This window comes from Bombina bombina, chromosome 1, assembly GCF_027579735.1.
Source record: "Bombina bombina isolate aBomBom1 chromosome 1, aBomBom1.pri, whole genome shotgun sequence".
In the NCBI taxonomy this organism is placed as follows: domain Eukaryota; kingdom Metazoa; phylum Chordata; class Amphibia; order Anura; family Bombinatoridae; genus Bombina; species Bombina bombina.
In genome coordinates, this window is record NC_069499.1 from 757,185,930 (window position 1) to 757,198,160 (window position 12,231).

General features: G+C 40.0%; 1 protein-coding gene across 7 annotated transcripts in view; it reads right to left on the reverse strand.

Moving 5' to 3' along the window:
- Nucleotides 1-378: 378 nt before the first annotated feature.
- CAPN6 (calpain 6) overlaps nt 379-12,231 on the reverse strand; it is a 258,328-nt gene continuing 246,475 nt past the window's right edge. For all 7 annotated transcript variants that reach the window (XM_053699313.1, XM_053699314.1, XM_053699315.1 and 4 more), the window contains 2 exons: nt 2,924-3,060; nt 379-2,204 (listed from right to left, as the gene is read on the reverse strand). In XM_053699313.1, the coding sequence (XP_053555288.1) occupies nt 2,022-2,204; nt 2,924-3,060 (320 nt within the window). In that variant the 3' untranslated portion in view covers nt 379-2,021. The remainder of the gene's footprint in view (nt 2,205-2,923; nt 3,061-12,231) is intronic.

Sequence of the window (12,231 nt, forward strand, 5' to 3'; positions counted from 1 at the left end):
TCTCCTATGGAAAGATAGATGTACTCTCAGGTTGTGTTTAGTGTTCTTAATTAAACAGTAATTCAACTATACAGCATGAGCTTAGTTTACTATAGAGTCTTACCATAGAGTCACTGCACTCTAAAGCTCCCTCTAAGGTTTGATAATATTACTACGCACACTGCTGACACATAATGCCCAAGGCATGTTCACACTCCTGAGCCTACTTTAGTATTTGCTCATGTAACACAGACAAGATTCAACCATGGTGACTCAGAGAAAGATAAATTGGTAACAACAGTTTATAGGAAAGTTTCTTTATGCTCTACTGGAAGATTAACGTCCTGTGTTTTTTTTTTTTTTAAACTAACAAAAAAATAATTCTCTAGTGGCCATAACTACATAATGTCTGCCAAAGAATATATATATATTTATTTGGAAAATAATTTTTCGATTGTTTTTGGATTTACAAATAAGAAAAGCTTCATTGGTGATACCCTATCCAGCTTTGAACATAAAAAGATTCAGTTACCAGTTACCTATGAGAGATATCATTTTTGTTATTTACATTCAATAAACTCTGCCTGCCAGGCTGGCAGTCCTGGTCTGTATTATTTAAAATGAGATTTACTCATAATAATGTTACATAGTATAATACACATTACTGTATGCTGAATTAATTTGTCAGCTACACCTGTTTCACACTTTCGGAACCAACCGTTTATAAGGTGACAAATCAGCTGTAACTTTACATTGCTGGTATCAAAACCACACATGATATTCATCTGTCCATTTACTGCCATGTATCATGCACCTTTTCAAGTGGATTAAAAGGGACACATTCTATTGAGGTCAGGTCTAAAACAGTGTACAGTATATGATTTATACACATCAGTTTCTCTGTATGGTCCGAGATCAGTGCTTGAGGCAGGTGCAATCGATCTCTGAGGATGGAAGGTGATGTTCGCAAAACTGTTTTTAAATGCTACCCCAGATAGCTTTTTCTCTTTCACTTCCCGTGCACTTTTATATGACAGGACATCATATGTGGACAAAGAAGTAGGAGAGCGTGCAAAAGGTAAAGGCGTGCAGGAGCCTTAGCTGAAGTGGGCATATATCTGCCATGCATCTGGTCTGTAGTGTGATGTGAGAACACATCTGGCATAAGTATAGACTATGAAAATGATATGCAGTTTGCAGATTATGTATTCCTGGCATGATTTATCATGTATCTTGCGTATGGCGGAAAGTATTTACCTGGGATAAAAAGAGTCCAGGAGGCCAAATGCCAGGTGTATAATGTAATGTGGGCACATATCTTCCATAAGGATGATGTAGAAAGCCTTGAGTTTTGAAGTGGGCATACAGGTTGCTCTACCAGGCAGGTGTTGGTGTCAACAAGAGTGGCTACTCCCAGGCCAAGTCCTGAGCATAAGCTAGTGTGACATGTGCACCCATCTAAGACTTGTACTTTCTGCACATGCCGGCAATGACAGCAATTTTGGGCATGCATACTGACTCTACCCCTTGACCTCTCACATCGTGGACCAGATACCAAACAATTTTAAGAGGTATACTGCTGTATGGTTTGTGGTATTATACATTCTATTAGCAACCCCCAAGCCACACAAATGTCCCTCTTTAAAAGGGCCTGATAACTTTCAAAAGGGAATCTCTCCGAAAAAAAACTCTTGTGACTGTCCGTCTTTCTACATTTATATTGCTTTTTTTAGTCCATGAGAAATAGTTGTTAACTTTGTAAAATTTGTTTATGTAGAATTAAACACAATTTAAGGGTTACTATATCACTACAATTTTAGTTTTGTTTTCAGTATGGGCCACATTCACAGCTTTTTCCAATAAAAAAGGTAATTAATGTTACTGAATTCAGAAGTAAATATCTTCCTCTTTTGTGATATTTACTACAAACACTATTGTTTACTATAAAATGTAGTCTCCTGTTCACACAGACAGAGTGTACGTCATCTGTACAGATGGTCACCAGACATCCCACTGTATGGAGTCTAGTCTGGATCACACATTTACAGTTCAACCAGGTCATCTGAGGAGACAAGTTTAACAGTGATACAGCCTGGCATCACTTCTGCTTCCCGGCCAAGCCTCCCGTGCAGCTGAAGACTCTGTACTTCTATTGGGTCATTGGGTGAGGCTGCCAAAAGCACTTGGCCCAGAAACTGGTCACTTAAGATATTACTGTCCCATACCTGAGGGCAACAGAGAATGACACTACATTAGTGCTCTATGTTACATTGTCTGGATGAATTAAACAGTCACTATGCTGCCTTCTGGCCGTTATATAAAAAAGAAACCACTAACAAGTGACACCATGAGCAACTGAAAACCAGTACAATATTCTTTTACATATATTTTTTTAGCTAACTGATTACTGGTGTATTTTTGAAAATTAGAAACATATATATACGTAATATTTGTGCATAAACATATGTACTATTAATTGTGCTTGAGCTATGTTAAAGTACAATAGCGCTAATATTTTTGTGTTACACTTGTAATCTAGGCCATAGTAAATAGATATTTTATTTTAATTGTTTCTTTTAGAGTATATGTACATGATATAACATTTACATGTATATGGTAGCACTGCCAGCACACATCCAAGTTTCAATCTTGAAAAATAATAATATATTATTTGCTTTATTGGGATTTTTTTTATTTTATTTTAACTCCACTTCAGCCTATCACGTCAGTCAGTCAAAAATAGATAATTGTTTCACTGTCCTTTTTTCAGCAACCTTTAGTATAAAGTTTTACTTGAATCTTCACATAAATGCTACAGAATTCTCCATTAAGGTGTGTACATGTGTGTGAGTGAAGCATATTTATGTTGATAAAATCTGCTTCAGTTTTCTCAGATGAAATAATTTCTACTTGATGGTTGGTTGAGATTCTTTGTGTAATTTACCTGAATAGCTAATGGTTTATTGATATTCTTGCGATAGAAAATTGCTTGAGTATCAAAAACAGCACTTGTCGTGTTTTTCTGTACTTCGGATTTGACGCTTTGGTTCTCACATTTGATAATAATGTACAGACCAGCCCCTGTGGAAAAACAAATAAACTTTAAATGGTATTACTCATTTACACCAAGATTACAAGTTTTGCGCTATAGAGCGTGTGAAACGAACGCAACAAAAGTTGCGTTATTTCACCCTCCATAGCGCTGCCATTACGAGTTTTGAAAAAGCCGCCTTGTGCGTGCGGTATGGTTGCGTTAAGCTCCATACCGCACAAAATACAAGCGCTGCTTTGACGTGCTTGTGCACGCTTTCCCCATAGACATCAATGGGGAGAGGGTGTTAGAAAAAACCTAACACCTGCGATCGCAGAATGAAAAGCTCTGTAACGCAACCCCATTGATGTCTATGGGGAAAAAAAAGTTACGTTTAAACCTAGTACCCTAACATAAACCCCACGTCTAAACACCCCTAATCTGCTGCCCCCGACATTATAGACACCTTCATAAACTTATTAAACCCTAATCTGCCACCCCAGACATCACAGCCACTGAAATAAGTCTATTGACTCCTAATCTGCCTCTCCTGATATCGCTGCCCTATTCCCCCGTACCCCAACATCACCCACACTATAATAAAGATATTAACCACTATTCCACCGCTCCCCGACATCGCTGCCACTAAATAAAGTTATTAACCCCTAAACCACTGGCCTCCCACATCACTGCCATTAAATAAACCTATTAACCCCTAAACTGACAGCCCCCCACATCGCAAAAAAATAAATTAAACTATTAACCCCTAAACCTAACAACCCCTTAACTTTAAATTAAAATTACAAAATCCCTATCTTAAAATAAATAAAAACTTACCCGGGAAAATAAAAAAAACTATATAAATTACACTAACATTACTATTATACTAAAATTAAAATAACTAATCAATTAAATATATTAAATTACTCATTAAAAAAACATAACACTACTAAAAAGATTAAATCTACAGTTACAAAAAATAAAAAATACTATATTACAAAAATAAAAAAATACAAAATTACGAAAAATAACAAATGAAATTATCCAAAATAAAAACAATAACACTAAAACATCTAAAAGCCCTATCAAAATAAAAAGCCCCCCAAAATAAGTAAACTAGCCTACAATAAACTACCAATAGCCCTTAAAAGGGCCTTCTGTAAGGCATTGTCCTAAAGAAATCAGCTCTTTTCCTTGAAAAAAATACAAAGACCCCCCAACAGTAAAACCCACCACCCAACCAACCCCCCAAAATAAAAAACCTAAGCTACCCATTGCCCTGAAAAGGGCATTTGTATGGGCATTGCCCTTAAAAGGGCATTCATCTTTTTCTTGCCCTTAAAAGGGCATTCAGCTCTTTTAAGACAAGCCCTAACCCTAATCTAAGAAAACAAGAACTAACACTAACCCCCGACGATCCACTTACAGTTTTTAAAGTCTGGACATCCATCCTCATCCAGGCGGCGATAAGTCTTCACCCAGACGGCAAAGTCTTCATCCATCCAGGTGGTGTCTTCTTTCTTCATCCAGGCGGCATCTTCTATCTTTGTCATGGATTTAACCTTATTCCTGCTGGCCTTTTAATTTACCTGCTCACTCACCTTGCAAGGTTATTTAAACCTTGGACACGCCCTTCCTGTTGCTTCAGTATTGTGATTACTAGCTGTATTCATACAACTACTCTTGCTCTGATATTACCTCTCAGAGTAAAGGAACTACTATCTTAAGGCTTACACTATTTCTCAAAGAAGCTGATCCCTCTGGGTTACTCTGGATTATAACAACATTTGGATTGAATCCTTAATTCATATAACTCCTTGAAGCCTTCTAACCGTCACCCACTAAACCTATTCCTGCTGACTACAACGGATCTAATCTTGTTGCACCGGTAGTTATACTGTATTCCAGCAAAGAGAAAGATCAACTCAGATAAGGACTCACTTTAGAGACTCATACCATATCACTGTACATATTTTGCACGAACTTACAAACTCTTTCCCTGCTGTGTTGCTCTCACACAGCCGCTCTCTCTGCTCGTCTCCACTCCCTCAGCCTGTCAGCTCTGAACACAGCGAGGCACACAGACCTCAGAGTAACTTGCGGCCGGAACGCTGTATAGTCACTCCCTAAGCCTGTCAGCTCTGAACACAGCGCGGCACACAGAACAACAAAGTAACTTGCACTCTCAACTGCCGCCCCACTGAACTTCAGGTACTGTGTAGCATAATTGTTCAGACCCAGGACATACTGCAACAAGGTTGCCTTCAACCTAATTCAGAACTACTGATTAGGTCTTACGTTTCAATAGTAACATACTTGCCAATGATAAACGATACATTGTAACCTATCAGTGTATCTTTGTTAATAGGCATACATTCATACATTTCCGCAGTTGAGATCCATTAAACACCACTCCTTATATAATACTGAAGCCTAATAAAGGATGGATCCAGCGGAGTTACCCCAATTTGTCTACGCTCTCTCCCAGAGAGTTGATCAACTCAGTCAAGGTCTCAGGGATTTACAGGCCCAAACTGTAACTCTCAGTAACATTATCAAGGACTCTATTGGCAAGACCTCTACAGCTGAGACCCCCCCCGAACCTCAAGTCTCAATGCCAGACAAATTTCATGGAGACAGGGCCTTGTTCACTCAGTTTAAAAATTCCTGCAACTTATTATTCAGTTTAAAACCTAAAACCTATGCAACAGAGCGAGTAAAGGTTTTAACTGTAATTTCTTTTCTCAGAGGTGAACCTCGCAAGTGGGCTGACTCTTTCTTTGAAATGGATCACCCTATTCTAACATCACTAGAAGATTTCTTCAAAGAAATGTCAATTCTCTATCAAGACATTAATACACAGCTCACTGCTGAAACCAAAATGAGGTCACTAAGACAAGGGAAAAGGCAGGTCGAAGAATACTTAAGGGAGTTCAAACAATATAGCAAAGATACTGAATGGAGTGAAATAGCACTTAGGAACCAGTATCGCCTCGGCTTAAATGAAGCCCTAAAGGACGAACTCGCTCGCACAGACCTCCCTAGATCTTTGGAAGGTCTAATCACCCTCAGTATACAGATTGATAGAAGGCTGAGGGAGCGCAAATCAGAAAGACAAGGCTCAGAGACCTTCAATAAACCTTCATCCTCCTACCATAAACCTATAGTTAACCAAGCAGCTGAACCAATGGATATTGGGTTCACAAAAGGACCGTTACAGCCCGAGGAAAGGAACCGCAGACGCATAAACAACCTCTGTATGTACTGCGCCTCCAACAACCACACTGTGAAGGACTGTCCTATCCTCCAAAGACAAAAGAGACGTAAGTCTAATCTCAAAACAACCTGCTTCACTACTAATATAAAACAAGTTGCTTATTGTGCCTTGTCTCTTACTTTGCAGTGGGATCAGCAACAGGTTCACACTGAAGCTATCATCGACTCTGGGGCACAGTCATCCTATATCAATGCTGGTTTTGTCACTGTAAATAAAATACCCACAGTTTTGAAAGCAAGACCCGTCTCAATTAGAGTTATTGATGGTACTGCCATCAGTTCTGGTCCTATCACACATGAGACAGTTCCCATTAAGGTCTCTACCTCAGCAGCACATACCGAATACATTGTATTTGATGTTATTAATTCTCCCATCTTCCAGGTAGTACTCGGATTGCAATGGTTACAGATACACCAACCAACCATTCACTGGGACCGTCTCGAAGTAGAATTCCTTTCACCGTTCTGTAAGAATACTTGTTTTATTCATCCACTGATTTGTAACCTGACACAGAAGCCTAGCACCCAGAAGCAAAATTCCCTTCCAGAAGATTATCATGAATATCTTGATGTGTTCAGCGAAAAGGAGGCAGAAACACTCCCCCCTCACCGTCCGTATGACTGCCCCATAGATCTCTTACCAGGGGCAGCTATACCGTACGGTCACATCTATCCTCTTTCTGAGCCTGAGCTAGAACATCTAAAAAATTACTTATCTGAAAACCTCAGGAAAGGCTTTATACAACCTTCAACATCCCCTGCAGGTGCAGGCATCTTCTTTGTGAGGAATAAGGATCACTCACTCCGGCCAATTATTGATTATCGAGAACTCAACAAACGAACGGTAAAGAACCGATACCCTTTACCCTTAATTCCTGAGCTGATTGAACATCTCAGACAGGCTACCATATATACTAAATTAGACCTACGTGGGGCCTATAATCTTGTTAGGATCCGCAAAGGGGACGAATGGCTTACGGCCTTCAGAACAAGATATGGACTCTATGAGTATAAAGTCATGCCATTTGGGCTGTGCAATGCCCCTGCTACCTTTCAATATTTCATCAACGACATCTTCCGCGACCTCCTAGACATCTGCGTCGTTGTGTATTTAGATGATATCCTTATATACTCTAATAACATCACCGAACACAAGAACCACGTCCGTTGGGTACTCACACGCCTCCGGCAACACCGACTCTTTGCTAAATTAGAGAAGTGCATCTTCCATTCCTCAGAAATCACCTTCTTGGGGTACACCATTACTCCAGGAGGTATCCAGATGGATGACTCCAAGGTTGAAACTATCAAAAATTGGCCAACACCCTCAACCAGAAAAGACCTGCAAAAATTTCTCGGATTTTCCAACTATTACAGGAAATTTATCAGGAATTATTCAGCTCTCACTAAACCCTTGACTGCTCTTACTAGCATCAACACTTCTTATGTGTGGACAGAGAAAACACAGGCCATCTTCAACCATCTTAAGACTGCCTTCACCAAAGCACCAATTCTTCAATTTCCTGATCCAGACTCCCACTACGTACTTGAAGTTGATGCTTCTAATTATGCCCTTGGTTCCATTTTATCTCAACGGAAAACTCCGGAACAACCACTCCACCCAGTCGCCTACTTCTCTAGGGTTATGACCCCAGCAGAATACAACTACCCTGTAGGCGAGAAAGAACTCCTAGTCATCAAGGTTTCATTGGAACATTGGAGACATCTGTTGGAGGGCTGCAAGTATCCCATTCTTATATACACGGACCATAAAAACTTGGAGTACCTCCTCACAAACCGTACTCTATCCTCCAGACAACTGAGATGGAGTTTGTTCCTATCACGCTTTGATTTTCATATAACTTACAGACCCGGTAGCAAAAATGGGAAAGCGGATGCCCTCTCTCGGAAAGACTCCAAACCTCCTACTTTTTCAACTCCCAGTACTGTCATTCCAGTTGACCAAATAATAGCCTTGTCTCCCACTTATCCGGAGGTTCTCAAGATACTTCAAGAAGAAGATACCTCCATGTCTAAGAACAATCTGAAGTTAGAACAGGACGGTCTTTATTATTACCAAGGACGACTCTATGTTCCTGCACCCTTACGAGACCAATTATTGAACGAACATCATGACTCACCTATGGCAGGACATCTTGGAATCCATAAAACATTTGACCTACTCTCACGCACCTACTGGTGGCCATCCATGAGATCCTCGGTTAAAAAGTATGTTAATAGCTGTCATGTATGCACCATCTCTAAGACGGAAAGAAAACCTCCCTTCGGTCTATTATTGCCACTACAAATTCCAGATCGTCCCTGGCAAACCATAGGAATGGACTTCATAGTAGAGCTTCCATTGTCAAATGGATACAACACCATACTGGTTGTGGTAGACCATCTTACTAAGATGGCCCATTTCTTGCCGTACCATAAGTTACCCACCTCTTCAGAACTCACAATGCTATTTCTTAACAACATCGTGAAACTACACGGCCTTCCAGACTCTATCGTGACTGACAGGGGAAGTCAGTTCACTTCACGGTTTTGGAGACATTTATGCGAGAACATGAAGGTAGAACTTAGGTTTTCCTCTTCATTCCACCCACAGTCCAACGGACAAACAGAGCGAATAAATCAATGGCTCGAGCAATACATCCGATCTTATTGTTCCAGCCACCAGGACCAATGGGCCTCCACCCTCGCTATGGCAGAATATGCCTACAACAATTCTACAAGTTCAACCACTCTCAAGACACCATTCTTTGCGAATTACGCATTCCATCCTACCTTCCAACTTCATCCACGTACTGATTCAAAATGTCCAAATCTCGATGATCTCACTAAATCCCTTCAAGACCTCTTTCTGGAGCTCAAAAACCATATAACAGAGGCACAGACCCATCAATGTCACTACTACAACCTCCGCCGACGCCAACCCCCATCCTATTGCATTGGGGACTTGGTATGGCTATCCACCAAAAACATCAAACTCAAAACCCCCTGCAAGAAACTTAGTCCATCTTTCATAGGTCCTTACCCAATTGTTAGGATCATTAATCAAAATGCTGTCACCTTGCAATTACCAGCTAACACCAGACTACATCCTACGTTTCATGTTTCATTATTGAAGCCTTACCATACAACTAGAACAGCCAACATTCCTTCTAACCCCGAATCGTTACTGGGATCTGAAGAAGAATATGAGATTGACTTTATTCGGGACTCTCGCGTCTTCAATGGGGTTCTGCAATATCTAATACACTGGAAGGGTTTCTCTGATGAGGAGGATTCGTGGGAGCCTTCTTCTCATGTTCATGCCCCCAGGTTGGTCTCTTTGTTCCATAGAAGACATCCAGATCGACCTCGGTTTGTAGCTACTGGGCAGCTACCTTGAAGAGGGGGATATGTCATGGATTTAACCTTATTCCTGCTGGCCTTTTAATTTACCTGCTCACTCACCTTGCAAGGTTATTTAAACCTTGGACACGCCCTTCCTGTTGCTTCAGTATTGTGATTACTAGCTGTATTCATACAACTACTCTTGCTCTGATATTACCTCTCAGAGTAAAGGAACTACTATCTTAAGGCTTACACTATTTCTCAAAGAAGCTGATCCCTCTGGGTTACTCTGGATTATAACAACATTTGGATTGAATCCTTAATTCATATAACTCCTTGAAGCCTTCTAACCGTCACCCACTAAACCTATTCCTGCTGACTACAACGAATCTAATCTTGTTGCACCGGTAGTTATACTGTATTCCAGCAAAGAGAAAGATCAACTCAGATAAGGACTCACTTTAGAGACTCATACCATATCACTGTACATATTTTGCACGAACTTACAAACTCTTTCCCTGCTGTGTTGCTCTCACACAGCCGCTCTCTCTGCTCGTCTCCACTCCCTCAGCCTGTCAGCTCTGAACACAGCGCGGCACACAGACCTCAGAGTAACTTGCGGCCGGAACGCTGTATAGTCACTCCCTAAGCCTGTCAGCTCTGAACACAGCGCGGCACACAGAACAACAAAGTAACTTGCACTCTCAACTGCCGCCCCACTGAACTTCAGGTACTGTGTAGCATAATTGTTCAGACCCAGGACATACTGCAACAAGGTTGCCTTCAACCTAATTCAGAACTACTGATTAGGTCTTACGTTTCAATAGTAACATACTTGCCAATGATAAACGATACATTGTAACCTATCAGTGTATCTTTGTTAATAGGCATACATTCATACATTTCCGCAGTTGAGATCCATTAAACACCACTCCTTATAATCTTCATCCCGGTGTCGCGTAGCGGCTCCATCCTGAAGACATCCAGCGCGGAGCATCCTCTTCATACGGTCGCTGCCATATACTGAATCTTCAATGCAAGGGAAATTCAAATTAGCCAATAGGATGAGAGCTATTGAAATCCTATTGGCTGTTTAAATCAGCCAATAGGATGAGAACTACTGAAATTCTATTGGTTGAGTTGAATAGCAATGGGTAGCTCATTTTTTTTTAGAGTTAGGTTTTTTATTTTGGGCGGTTGGTTGGTTGGTGGGTTTTACTGTTGGGGGGGTCTTTGTATTTTTTTTTCAGGGAAAAGAGCTGATTTCTTTATGCCCTACAAAAGGCCCCTTTAAGGGCTATTGGTTGTTTATTGTAGGCTTGTTTTTTTATTTTTATAGGGCTATTAGATTAGGTGTAATTTGGTTTTATTTTTTGTAATTTTGTATTTTTTTATTGTTTATAATTAAGTATTTTTAATTTTTTGTAACTGTAGATTGATTTTTTTTAGTAGTGTTAGTTTTTTTTTTAATAAGTAGTTTAATTTATTAAATTGATAGTTATTTTAATTAATAATTAAATAGGGATCTTTAATTTTAATTTAAAGTTAGGGGGTTGTTAGGTTTTGGGGGTTAATAGTTTAATCTTGTCTTTTGCGATGTGGGGGGCTGTTGGTTTAGGGGTTAATAGGTTTATTTAGTGGCAGTGATGTGGGATGCCAGAGGTTTAGGGGTTAATAACTTTATTTAGTGGCGGCAATGTCGGGGAGCGGCAGAATAGGGGTTAATATCTTTATTATAGTGTGGGCGATGTTGGGGTGCGGGGGAATAGGGGTTAATAAATTTAGTATAGTGGCAACAATGTCAGAGAGCGGCGGAATAGAGGTTAATAAATTTTATTAGTGGCGGCGATGTCAGCAGATTAGGGGTTAATAAGTTTAATATAGTGTTTGCGATGCGGGAGGGCCTCGGTTTAGGGTTTAATAGGTAGTTTATGGACGTTAGTGTACTTTATAACACTTTAGTTATGAGTTTTGTGTAACAGTTTTGTTGCGTAAAACTCATAACTACTGGTCTCAGATTGCGAAACGGATTGTGTCGGTATAGGCTGTAACCCAAGCTTTTTAGCCTCACCGCAAAACTTGTAATGGCAGCGATATGGAAATCCCACGCAAAAATGTAATTTTTTCGACTGTGTGACGTTGCATTACAGGGTAAAAGGCTTGCGGTACAGCTATACCGACAAGACTCATAATGGCGGTGTTGCTGTTTTAATGCTGAAATGGCCATTTTTTTTCAGCATTAAAACACGAACGCAAAACTCGTAATCTAGGTGATACTTATTTTGCTCAAACAAGGAACCAGTGTATAACAAGTGGATGGGTGGAAGTATGGTGCGCTCCATAGTGCTCATGCTTGATGCACAATTTTCCTCAGATAATACATTTTTATGAGGGACTTCACTAAATGAGCAAGGTGTAAAAATTCATGTACTGTTTTAAAAAAAAAAAAAGTATTTCTATAGCATTTTAAGGTGCATTTGAATACATAATAGCAAGCGATAAACGTTAATACCAGATTTTCTAAAGCGCTAAATAAGAACGGATTGCACACAAGTACAAAAACCTGAAGACTTATAATACAAGCAGAAACAGTTCACTAC